Source organism: Suillus fuscotomentosus, assembly GCF_016647785.1.
Source record: "Suillus fuscotomentosus strain FC203 chromosome Unknown F5891scaffold_17, whole genome shotgun sequence".
Lineage (NCBI taxonomy): Eukaryota > Fungi > Basidiomycota > Agaricomycetes > Boletales > Suillaceae > Suillus > Suillus fuscotomentosus.
The window spans coordinates 379,883-391,672 of record NW_024539529.1 but is presented as its reverse complement, the minus strand read 5'-3'; the positions used below and the strand labels follow the sequence as shown (position 1 = coordinate 391,672).

Below are 11,790 nucleotides of genomic sequence, written 5' to 3'. Positions count from 1 at the left end.
ATTATGTCACGCAAATTCAACTAGCAGGAATACAGCAACATCAATCAAACATATAATGATGAGGTAACGAAACCGCAAGACATTGCTATGGGCAAAAGACAAAAACAGCGAAATTATGAGATTACGATTGCATGGGAAGTGAGTGGGGCACAATGGGAGGCCTGCCAAAATGATCGAAGAATGTTTGAACGTAAAATGTTGCCGCCGCGCACCTGACTTCCCAGGAGTATGTATCTGTGAAATTGTCCGAGGTCAGTGGTGTCGTAAGACAAGGCGGAACATCATCCCAATCGCAAAGCAGTCTCCGGAAATTCTTAAGGTAAGGAAGACAACCCATTAAGGTGTTGTTCCACAACCCATAGTTCTCCGACGGAAACGACTCCGACCACATCACCAAACCAGCCTCGCCTGGGAAGATGCTATGGAGGAGCTGCTCGCAACCAACGGCATCATTGTTCCAACATCCCCGTGCCAAGTAACGATCAAGATCCCTCAACTCGTACCGAAAGCCAAGTTCAAATAACTCCCAGGTGATCTTCTGGACCAGAAGCGAAGGAGGGGTGGCGAGACTAGTGATGGAGACTTGTTCACCCCGAAATTCAACAACTCCTTCTGGCGAAAATATATCACCCTGAGTTTCCAACAGGTCATCGCCGAATAAGTCCCGCATTGCTCTCTTCCCCTTCTCGGTGGCTGTAAGACTCTTTCCATCTGGCTCTTTCCCTTTGGAAGATTGTGGTTGGACAGAAGGGACGCTACCAAGGAAATCGCGCCAGAGCTGAGGAGTGGGATAAGTGCGTGGAGGATCATGGTCAACTCGGCCAATCCACAGTGGACGAGCAGCGAGCCAGTTGGCAAGGTATAGTTGCAATCGTTCAGGCAACTTGGGACCGATGAGGAGAGCGGGTTCGGGGAATCTATACCCCTGATTGATAATGTAGGGTGTGCGAACACGAGACTCGTCCTTAATGGCAGTTTTCATGGCGCCATCCCAATGCAGGTTCGGCGGTGGAAGGAAAGGAGTCTCGGGATCTTTCCACTTATCCCTAGATTCACCTGACTGTGTAGGGCGAGCTTCAATGAAGTCTGAAAATTGCGTGAGTATGCAACATATACAAAGGAAAAAGGGTACATACAAGGCCGGTGCTGTTGTTTACCCTTCTGTTTAGGCGCCTTGCCAAGAGCAGATAATTTGGGACCAGAAGCAGGACGACTCGAGCTGGACAACGGTTGAGAGGATTTGTCAGACTCGGGATCTTGGTATGTCGTGCCTGCATATAGGCAGCAAATGTGCGTATGACGATTGCGGCCACCTTGACCGCGGTAGATGACTTCAAATGGGTGGATTTTTCTGCCCTCTGCGTACATGGCAATAATGATGTGATCCGGGCGTGTGAGTAAGACCAGTTCAACAACCATCATTTTCGGGGGTATGTATGCACTTGCACGGACATACCAAGCTGGGACGCCAGCGCAGAATAACTTCTCGCAGATGTCGCTGCTCTGCGCGAACCCCCCCATCCATCCTAAGTTGACCTCATGGCGAACGCAGAAAGTGGTACGAGGTTGGGCGATGAGTACCCAGTCAATGTAAGAGTATATGTCGAGAAAGAGGCGCTGAGCATCGGTGACAAAAATGAGGAGATCTCGAAAAGTAAGGGGGTGGGACTTCAACCGTGCGATGGCATGACGGAGGTACAAGAGGCGACTGTATATGATTTGACCTCTGTCCAGCTGATCCTTTCTGTAATTGTGGACTCGTTGCTCAGCCAGTTTGAGAAGGGACTGCAAGCCATCGACCTTATCAGGAGCCAGCGTGCCTACAGGAAATGAATTCCCTGGAATGGACTTAAGGTCATCCCGGCTAGGGGTGAACCAGGCCCAATGTAGTGGATGCGGGAATGGAAATGCCTCCTTTTGAGGAATGCAAACAGTGTGACAAAAAGAGTCATCGTAGGACTGAGGCCACTGGAAGCAATCGATAATGCCGAAGCGACCATCTGCCCGGGCTTGTAGGTCTTCTTCTTCAAAGTGGTGAAACTCTGGAACAAAGTGCATGTTGGGCGTTGTAATGACTAAATTTCCCTGCACAGCGACAGCGTGGGCATCGAAAGCTTGCAACCAACCTGTTGTAAACATAAGCATCAGTGCATGACAGAGGTAGATTGACAAATACATACTGTCTGAGAGCGTGCAATTCGACTTAAACAATGTCAGAGCATTGGGCATGATGAATGCTTCAAATCGTAAGTGGATGTCTGTAACGAAAGCGAAAGTCAACGTACCTTGTGTTGCGTTGCGGAATATGATCGTGAGAGTTTATGTCGCTGCTCACAATGACAGCAATGATACCATGCAAAGGACATATGAAGGCAGATCAGCAGAAGTAGTTAAGAGAAAATATGTACGCTCACTGGTGAAAGACTGAAAGTCAAGATGAAAGAAGAGAAACACAACACACCGGGCAGAGAACGGATGCGAGGCACTCCCGCGGAAGGTCTTCAACCCTATTGGTGCAGCAACGAATGAGCAACCAGGGCGACCCTCCAGACACGCAGTCTAAGAGTGATAGATCAGCGACACGAAGTCGACTGATCAGGGTTTGAACGGCACGAAGCCAGTTCAGATGCCAAGAGAGGGCTGGGAGTCGGGAGTTGAGGCTGGAAGTTGAGGGCGACAACGATCTAGTGAGGCAGGATGAGAGAGAGAGAAGAGGAACGATGAATGGCGGTAGATAGAAATGTAAGGAATTGAATAGAAACGCAGTGGGAAAATCTCCAATGAAATTCCGACTGAATCTGGGTAGCAAGTGCAATTGTGGGAAAGTCCCAACTTTGTTCAACTCTTCATCACTGCCTCTATCGTCCTGCCTCCTCATTGGATCGTCGTCACCCTCAACTTCCAGCCCACCACTGCCTCCTCATTAGATCGTCGTGGCCATCAACTTCCAGCCTCAACTCCGACTCCCGGCCCTCTCTTGGCATCTGAACTGGCTTCGTGCCGTTCAAACCCTGATCAGTCGACTTCGTGTCGCTGATCTATCACTCTTAGACTGCGTGTCTGGAGGGTCGCCCTGGTTGCTCATTCGTTGCTGCACCAATAGGGTTGAAGACCTTCCGCGGGAGTGCCTCGCATCCATTCTCTGCCCGGTGTGTCGTGCTTTTCTTTCAGTTTTTCACTAGTGCACACATTTCTTATCTACTTCTACTGATCTGCCCTCACATATCCTTTTTGTACACTCCACCGAGGATCGGAAAGAACTTAAGTCTGGATTGAGTGACTATCATCTTGCGGGTAAGTGCCATATCCTCAGAATATGCTAAAATCTTAATCATCTGTTTAAACAGGTCCTTTAACCTCGTCATTAATTTCTCGCATATTATGACAGTGCATTCAATCTGGTGCGTCATACTTCACTTCCAGTCTTTAATCGGTGAGTGTACACATTTGTCTCACATCTACTTCTAGTGATATACCCTCGCACCAAATCCTCAGAGGTCATTATTGTCATCCATCCACATACCTGCATATTATGGCAGTCCATTCCATCCGCCTTTCCGTTTTCTATAGGTGAGTCTACCCTCACATGTCCCTTTCGTACGCCGTCCATTACCATTGGAAATAGCAGTCATCCCCACAAATGGAGGTTCTACTGGTGTCTCTACTGCGTATCGAAGTCTGGATTCAGTTTTTTCACCACTTGCGCATTATATCGTACCTTCGCACTATCTTATTTACCTTCTGTTCCCGGCCTTTATACTGCTGTAACTTATAACTCGACATCTCGTACACCGCACATCGTCTCTCAACTCTATTCCAACCGTTGTTTTGGCTCCGTTATATTACTGTGACACATCCCTGAGTAAGGGCCCACATTTACTAGCTTTATTTGGGGGTGACACCCCGATACGCTAGTAAGTTCCATTCCAGATAATTATTCAATCAACGCAATAACTATTTCCATAGAGTCTGGTCGCTGTATATAATGTGATACGATATTCAGACACCGTCAAAATTTCCAGCCCCTCCTATATTCACTCTAACATTCTCAACTTTTTCACGCTTTTCGTATCTTTACCTGACTTCGTGTCGGTGAAATAAAACTGTTGAGGCAACTTCGTGTTCTTCAACTTATCTTCCTCGTATCTTCGTGATCATTGGAAGCAGTCTCAAATGCCTCTTGTTACCCGTTCAGGGCGTCGGACTAAAGCCCCACCACCGCCTGACTATGTACGCACTTACGCGTCCAAGGACCAAAAGGCTGCTGAATCTGATGCCGATGACAACCAGGTAATGTGTTACCTATTGTTTGCACTGCAACCACTGCTGATTGCTAAAGGCCTCTACACGTACTATGTGAAAGCAAACTTGCTCTCTTGCTGGCCCGAAGTCTGTCATGAATACCCAAAACCAAGACCGTGTAAGCTTATAGTTGTCATTTTATTATCTACTAAATCAACATCAGCCACATCCTCGACCCAAGGCTCGCCCTCTTCCAAGGTCCGAACGTTCTGATCCCATGACATCATCTGCTGAAGAAGATATTTTCTTCTCTAACTTCAGCAAACGCTCATCACTTGGCAGGAAGAAGTGCAGTGACGTGAACGAAGGTCCCGAGGTCCAGTTGTCTGACACCGCTGACGGGTCCACAAATGGTGCAGATGGCGATGTGCCATCAGGTAAGTTTTCTCTCGGTCTTTTACTCGCTATCAACTCTCATTAAATTTTGTTGTACAGCTGGTCTCGACGAAGATGGTACTAGTAATGCTGCCAATGAGGATTCAGGTATGTGTGTTGCTCCCATGCGGGATGTATTTAAATGTTGACCTGCTGCAGTGACGAACCACAGAGAGCAGACTGCATGTAAGTACTACTAAACATTCTGTAGTAAATAACTAATATGTTGCGTGACAGTTCTATCCGACGGTGAATGTGGTGGTGCTACAGCGACAAACGAAGGGGAGAGATCCGACGGTGAATGTGGTGGTGCTGCAGCGACAGACGAAGGGGAGAGATCCGACGGTGAATGCGGTGGTGTTGCAGTGACAAACGAAGGGGAGAGAGACGCAGGTAAGCTTTGCTACACATGTCGTAGTATACAACAAACATATTTTATTGCAGGTCTATCTGATGGTGAATGTGGCGGCACTACTAAGATGAACGAAAGGGAGACAAATGAAGGAGAGAGAGATGTAGGTAAGTTTTGCTACACATGTTGTAGTATACAACGAACATATTTTATTGCAGGTCTATCTGACGGTGAATGTGGTGGCACTACTATGATGAACGAAAGGGAGAGAGATGAAGGAGAGAGAGATGTAGGTAAGTTTTGCTACACATGTTGTAGTATACAACGAACATATTTTATTGCAGGTCTATCTGACGGTGAATGTGGTGGCACTACTATGACGAACGAAAGGGAGAGAGATGCAGGTAAGTTTTGTGGCATGTCTCGTGGTATACAACTAACATGCTTTATTGTAGTTCTGTCCGACGGTGAATGTGATGGTACTGCAGCGACGAATAAACAGGAGAAGACTGCAGGTAAATTTAAATTTTGCTATATATATATTAGTACGCAACTAATGTGTCTTGCCACAGTTGCATCCACGACCGTTCGCCCACGTAGATCTGGTGCCCACAAATTGTATGCTCGTGGTCATGAGAGTGAACCCGCAGAGAGCTCTGACTCTGACAGTGACTGGGCAGAACTCGAAGAGAAGCGAAAGAAAGCAGAACACGCTAATGATCCTGCAAGGCCATTCAGACTGTCTGCGAATGACAAGCAGAAGGGACGAGCGGTGGCAGACGACCATGGTGACAATGCCGATGCTGATCCCGAGGGCTGCGATGAAGATCAGATGTCTGAAGATGGGGATGGGGCCACACATAAAGCAGGAAGACTGTCCAAAGAAGGCATTTTGAAAACGGAAGAATTTGGCAAGAGAGTTATGGCTGAAGCAACTGCAATTGGAAAAGAGTTTGGGAAACACCGGAGGGAGATTCTTATCGAGGCAGGACTAGCGACGAAGGCAACTCGCAAAGAGTCTGCCTGGAACCAGCATCAAGCCTGGTTCCCGACTGTACTACCTCCATCCAAAGAACGTAAGTTATTGTATTCATGACTGTTTCGGTGTTTATTAATGACCTTCCAGCGAACTTGGCATCATGGAAAGTCAAGCAAAATGTGCACTATCATGCCCACCCATACAAAGACCCTAACCACGCATCCCTATGGAAGAAAATCCAACACCATTGGGATAGCATGGTCGCCAGCCCTGAGGATCTTTCATCACGGGAGTCATCCAGTCTCATGACAGCAGTTCGTGAAGTGTTTGTGAAATCGGTAAGTGTTCTTCGGTGACTTGATCAACGACTAAATATTTGGAAGGCTTCATATTGGTACCGCACCCACGGAATCCATATCGCTGGTATCACCATTTATCCAGGAGATGAGGAATCTGGTCGGCAGGCCTCTGGCTTTTTTGCGGGGTCTAATATGGTGAAGGCTCTCATTGACGCTCGACAAGTAGATGTAAAGCACTTGATAGATGAGCTTACTACAATCCTAAAGTGTGTTTTTTTGTCTTTTTCTTCGAGGGGATGTGATACTAATATACATGGGATGCATTACAGATACAAGGACTTGGAGGCTGCTCAAGCAGAAGGCAAGAGTCTCAGTTTTCTCCCACCACCTGTCGCAGTCCACAATGCTCCCCTCTTGTGCAACGGCAAATCCGCCAGGGATAGAAATTGCATGGTGGCGCCTTTAATCATCAGTGAAGCATTTGGTTTGTGTCTTATTAGATTCCGCTGTCGGTGTACTCACATGCTTTCGGTAGCTGATGCTGGTCATCCCTCTAAAATGTCGAACAGCAGGTGGATGAGGATGCTTGACATCCTTTACTCTATGCAACTTTGCATTCATGACTGGCCAGCAGGAGTTCCACCCCCTGGCCCTGATTTTGATCTCAAATTGCTGTCTGCGAGTCAATTACGCGCCTTAGTGGGTCCATATCTCAGGAAGCATCTCGGCGACATGTATGAGGCTGAGTTGGGCCGAGATGAGGACGAGGACGATGCAGAGAAAGCCACAATGACAAAGCGGAAAGGTAAATCAAAGAAGTCCAACGAGAATCGCAGAACTCGTGGCACGGTTGTGCAGGAGCCCGATGTCATCTTATCTATCAAGGGGTGGACTCCTCGTGCGTATTCAGGTAGTCTGTACCCTACATAAACTAACATTTTTTTTGCATCACAGGTCAGCTATCAGACTTCGCTGGATACTCTCGCAAGGTGTACTCAATCCCTCTTGTTATCGACACAGATGGCATCATTTTACATCATCTGGAAGAGTCGGAGAAATTTATCAAGGACCTCCCTCCCCATGTTACTGAGCGTTTAAACACAGGGACTTCACGCTCTATTGGAGCTTCGCACTCTCACCAGGAAGCTTCGCGCTTGTACCCCGCAGCTCCGTGCTCCGACTATCGGGCTCTGCGCTCCAACTCTGGGGCTTCGCGCTCACAACATGGGGCTTCGCGCTCGATTCCACCTGTCCCTATTCACACTGACCATGATGAACTCCTGGATCACAGCATTCACTCAGATGAGTCCGACGACGATCTCCCACTGTCATCTCCACCACTGTCATCTCCTCATGCGACCCCTCAAGGTTCGAATGTAGCAGCAGGACGATACCAGTACAACTGCGTACATGAAGATATCCGCCGCTCAATAGCCTCTGAGACTAGGAAATGGACTCATGATGATTATGAAAGTGCAAGGGAGGCTGACGACATTGAAACGGGAATGGTGGCTGCGAGATATCGGAGCAGGACCCATGTACGTATTTTTGCATTATATCTTTGTCTTTATTTCTCACATACTTTCACGTTGCAGGACAGGGCAAGCATGGGTATGAGGTCTACCAAGGGTCACAAGTATGTCGTTGCCGTGTTGCCAATCTTACTGTGTAAATTGTTGTCTATTCCCTAGTCATCCTAAGCCATACGTTCGTGCCTCATCAAAGGCACGCATGGGACCTGCCCCGAACCAAAACACTACGCACTTGCCATCTCGTTTGGCAGTTGTGCCATACTCTGAGGGCTCTCCATCTTCGCACCAATATGCCTCACGTCTTCAGCCTGCTCATGTCCTGGATCGCCGTTTACTTCCTCTTGTAGATGAGGATGAATTTGAGTATAACTGACATTTACAGCTTTGATAACCACCTGTCATATTGTCTGATCTCGACTATGATACTTGTCGTGACTTATGCTACTACTTGCCTATGACTTACCTCGCTCATTGCATGCCGATGACTCATGTTAAAATTCTTATGCGTATGCAAACATGCTTTTGTAATCCTGACTCATGTTTTGTCCTCTATCTTACATGCTGATCACAATTGTCTAGACTAACCTGATATCGAAGAATATTACTGTGTGTGGTTTTTCCTCATGTGCACGGTCTTCTGCACTCGTGCAACATTATAAAGATCAATATCAATGGTGTCTATGTCTTGTGACTCTGCTCTCTCATGCTTCTCTACTTTCAGCTTCATACTCTTGAATCACTTCTACGGGTCTGTGTCTGCCTAGCTGCTTCTCTTGCAAGAAGGCAAAGCGACGTGTACATCTTGCCCAATGGGGTAGAGAGGCCGTGAACTATATGGTGCGTGATATTATCAATAGATTGTGATAAGGATATGAGGTCGACAGGTGTGGAGTCTGCAGTGACCTGGCAATGAACGTGTCACAACCATGAGAACAAAAACAAATTGGACAAACACTGACTGTAGCTGAAGACTGAGCTGGATCTAATGAAAATATTAATTGTTGTAATTCCAATGGACGTGAGTCAGCTGTTTTGACGTGTTTCAAATACCAGTCTTTGTCAATGCCAACCCACTCACCATCACACAGTAATGCATGGGCTGGACAAAGTGTTGAATGGACGGATGGAGCAAAGAATGAAGAGTGTTTGATTGCTGGAAGGACCTGGAAGTATGCGAGAGCTGAGACATCACTAGTAGCAACCAATGGAGTACTTTTGAGCTACATCTACATATGTATTCATTAATTGAGAGAAAATGAAGGTAGTAGCTGAGTGACATACATGTTCTTCAGGAAGAATCGGACATGGTGTCTTCCTAGTAGAAATGGAGTAATTCTAATCAGATTAGTCTATTGAAGGGGGTGGTGGTGGTGTGTGGTCTTCCCTGTAGCAGGCATATTACACCTGTGGTCCTTCCCAATAAGTTTGCGGTCTTCCCTATAGCATGAATAGTACACCTATGGTCCTTCCCTTGTATATTACACCTATGGTCCATCCCAATGAGCCTGTGGTCTTCCCTACAGCATGAATAGTACACCTATGGTCCGTCCCAATATGCTTGTGGTCTTCCCTATAGCATGCATATTACACCTATGGTCCGTCCCATTAAGCCTGTGGTCTTCCCTATAGCATGAATAGTACACCTATGGTCCATCCCAATACGCTTGTGGTCTTCCCTATAGCATGCATATTACACCTATGGTCCTTCCCATTAAGCGTGTGGCCTTCCCTATAGCATGCATATTACACCTATGGTCCTTCCCAATGAGCCTGCGGTCTTCCCTATAGCATGCATATTACACCTATGGTCCTTTCCAATGAGCCTGTGGTCTTCCCTATAGCATGCATATTACACCTATGGTCCATCCCAATAAGCTTGTGGTCTTCCCTATAGCATGCATATTACACCTATGGTCCGTCCCATTAAGCTTATGGTCTTCCCTATTGCAGGCACATCACACCTACGGTCCTTCCCATTAAGCTTGTGGTCTCGCCCGTTTATCATTTTTGCAATGCTGTGGTATGCCATCCCTATTCATCTATCTATGTGAAAGTCTGGAGTACTATAGACAAAGGTTGTAGTAACAATATTGGGTCCAATAGTATGTAAACGGCCATGAGGTACTGCAGCTAATGTGGTTAAACAGGGAGGAGCCCCCTACCAAGATGTAAGCAGAGTGAGCATTGAGGAGTGGGTGTGATGAACCAACATGTGTGTGGTTTGAAGTGTACGTACCAGTAGTGTTAGGTGGAACTGGACTGGGCATAGGACAGTTTTCCAGAGGATGTGAGCGGGTCCAGTGGGTATATAATGAAATCTGTTGTGGGTTATGCGCCTGGCATGTTGGAAATGACTGTAGGTTGTCTGGACAAAGTATACAATTTTGATATATTGTTCAATTATATAAAAAAAGATTCATTATGTTTATGGGGGGGTCTAGGAGGCAGGGCACAGGTCACAGATGCAATCCACAAAGGTAGGGAAATTTGCCAAAAAATCATCATTTGAAGACCCCAGACACCCCTACGTTATAGGGAATTCAAGTGGTCCAAATCATCATATGGTACTCCCACAACATATTCCCAATGGTCTTTGGTCCATGTATGGTCCATGGTCTTTGGTCCCTAACAACAACAGGGAAAGACCACAGAACATTGGGTAGACCACCAGAAAAGTACCTCTATAGGTAGCAATCAACCTAAGAGGTGTCCAAAATGGGGTGACCAAAGTGGACTGGTTTAGTTGGGTTTAGCAAATTTAGATGTCTGTCGTACCGATCACACAGGGCCGGTTTTAATACCGGCTCTGGACGTCTTAGTCGTCCGTGGCTGGCGCTGATTCCTCTCTCTGGATCCAGTTCATCATCTACGCAAGTATTTGGGTTTTTGAGATTTCCTGAGTACTCGCCTATCGGCGTTGAGGCCTGAGGCAGTATAATATGCTATGATCGCGCATGTGCATGCAATTTGAGGGTTCCCTGCATTTGTGATATGTTACACGTACACCAGTTGTATTTCAAGTCTACTAGTTTTCAAACTCTCAAGGACTCCCTGTCGTGATTTTTCCAATCAAATGTTTCCTGAGCTGTTTAACATTTTCCTCTTTCCGTGAGGCTGACATCAGTGAACCGGTGAGAAAAGTAGAAGACTATATATCATGATATATAGTACATAATTACAAGAACTAGCATAATCCTGCTATCGACAATCACATTGTTATATTTGGCCTTATAGAGGAAAGGAGATTCCCTGATTTTCCTATGAAATGTTATGATCAGGAAAAGGTACTGATTTCACTCAAACTCACAGTTGAGGTGAAGATGTGGCAAAAGTTGACGGTTGAGCTAGATGAATCAAAAATGCCACTACAGAAGGGATTTTCACAACTACGAAGCTACAAGCGAAGGTCGATACCTTCCAGGTGATGACTATGTGTTAGCCCGTGCAGGTGACAGTAAGTTTTGCGACCTCTTTTGAACTTTAATATTATCGTGCGAAGTGCCTAACATCAGAAGGGCAGTTCATCACTACGAAGCTATGAGCAAAGGCCAATACCTTCCAGTTGATGTCTACATGTTGACCTGCATGGGTGACAGGTAAGTTATGTGACCTGATTCAAACTCTAACATCATTGTGCAAAGATTCGAAACCAAAAGGACAATACACCATCTTCCAGAGAACGACGGTTGTCGATTAAGTGAGTGAAAACAGATTATTCCAGCAAAGCCAATAGTTGAGCTAGTATGTGCCACCTTGAATTTTGACACATGATGTGTAAACTATCTGACAGCTGTCTACTATGTATCAGTTGGGAATTTGTGCGAAAAAGTATTGCCTTTGCGCACTAGCCGAGATGTGTTCACCGAGCAAGCAACAAACAACCTATGTCCTGCTCTGACTCTCCAAAATCACGACGAAGGATCCGCGCATTAGAACTTAAATGGTGCTATG

At 46.4% G+C, this 11,790-nt stretch overlaps 2 protein-coding genes across 2 annotated transcripts; one reads left to right on the top strand and one right to left on the bottom strand.

Annotated features, from left to right (window-relative positions):
- Positions 1-121: 121 nt before the first annotated feature.
- On the bottom strand, positions 122-2,139 carry F5891DRAFT_949150 (uncharacterized protein; the record flags this gene model as incomplete). The annotated part of the gene is made up of 2 exons (XM_041374853.1): positions 122-1,056; positions 1,158-2,139. The coding sequence occupies 2 exons, from the start codon at positions 2,137-2,139 to the stop codon at positions 122-124; spliced, it is 1,917 nt and encodes a 638-aa protein (XP_041227978.1).
- A 2,034-nt stretch (positions 2,140-4,173) lies between these two features.
- On the top strand, positions 4,174-8,212 carry F5891DRAFT_1186513 (uncharacterized protein; the record flags this gene model as incomplete). The annotated part of the gene is made up of 18 exons (XM_041366705.1): positions 4,174-4,290; positions 4,364-4,420; positions 4,466-4,679; positions 4,738-4,785; positions 4,837-4,863; positions 4,915-5,070; positions 5,122-5,196; positions 5,248-5,322; positions 5,374-5,433; positions 5,485-5,544; positions 5,602-6,105; positions 6,156-6,346; positions 6,392-6,573; positions 6,637-6,791; positions 6,843-7,205; positions 7,262-7,845; positions 7,903-7,943; positions 7,999-8,212. The coding sequence occupies 18 exons, from the start codon at positions 4,174-4,176 to the stop codon at positions 8,210-8,212; spliced, it is 3,123 nt and encodes a 1,040-aa protein (XP_041227977.1).
- Between the last annotated feature and the right edge of the window lie 3,578 nt (positions 8,213-11,790).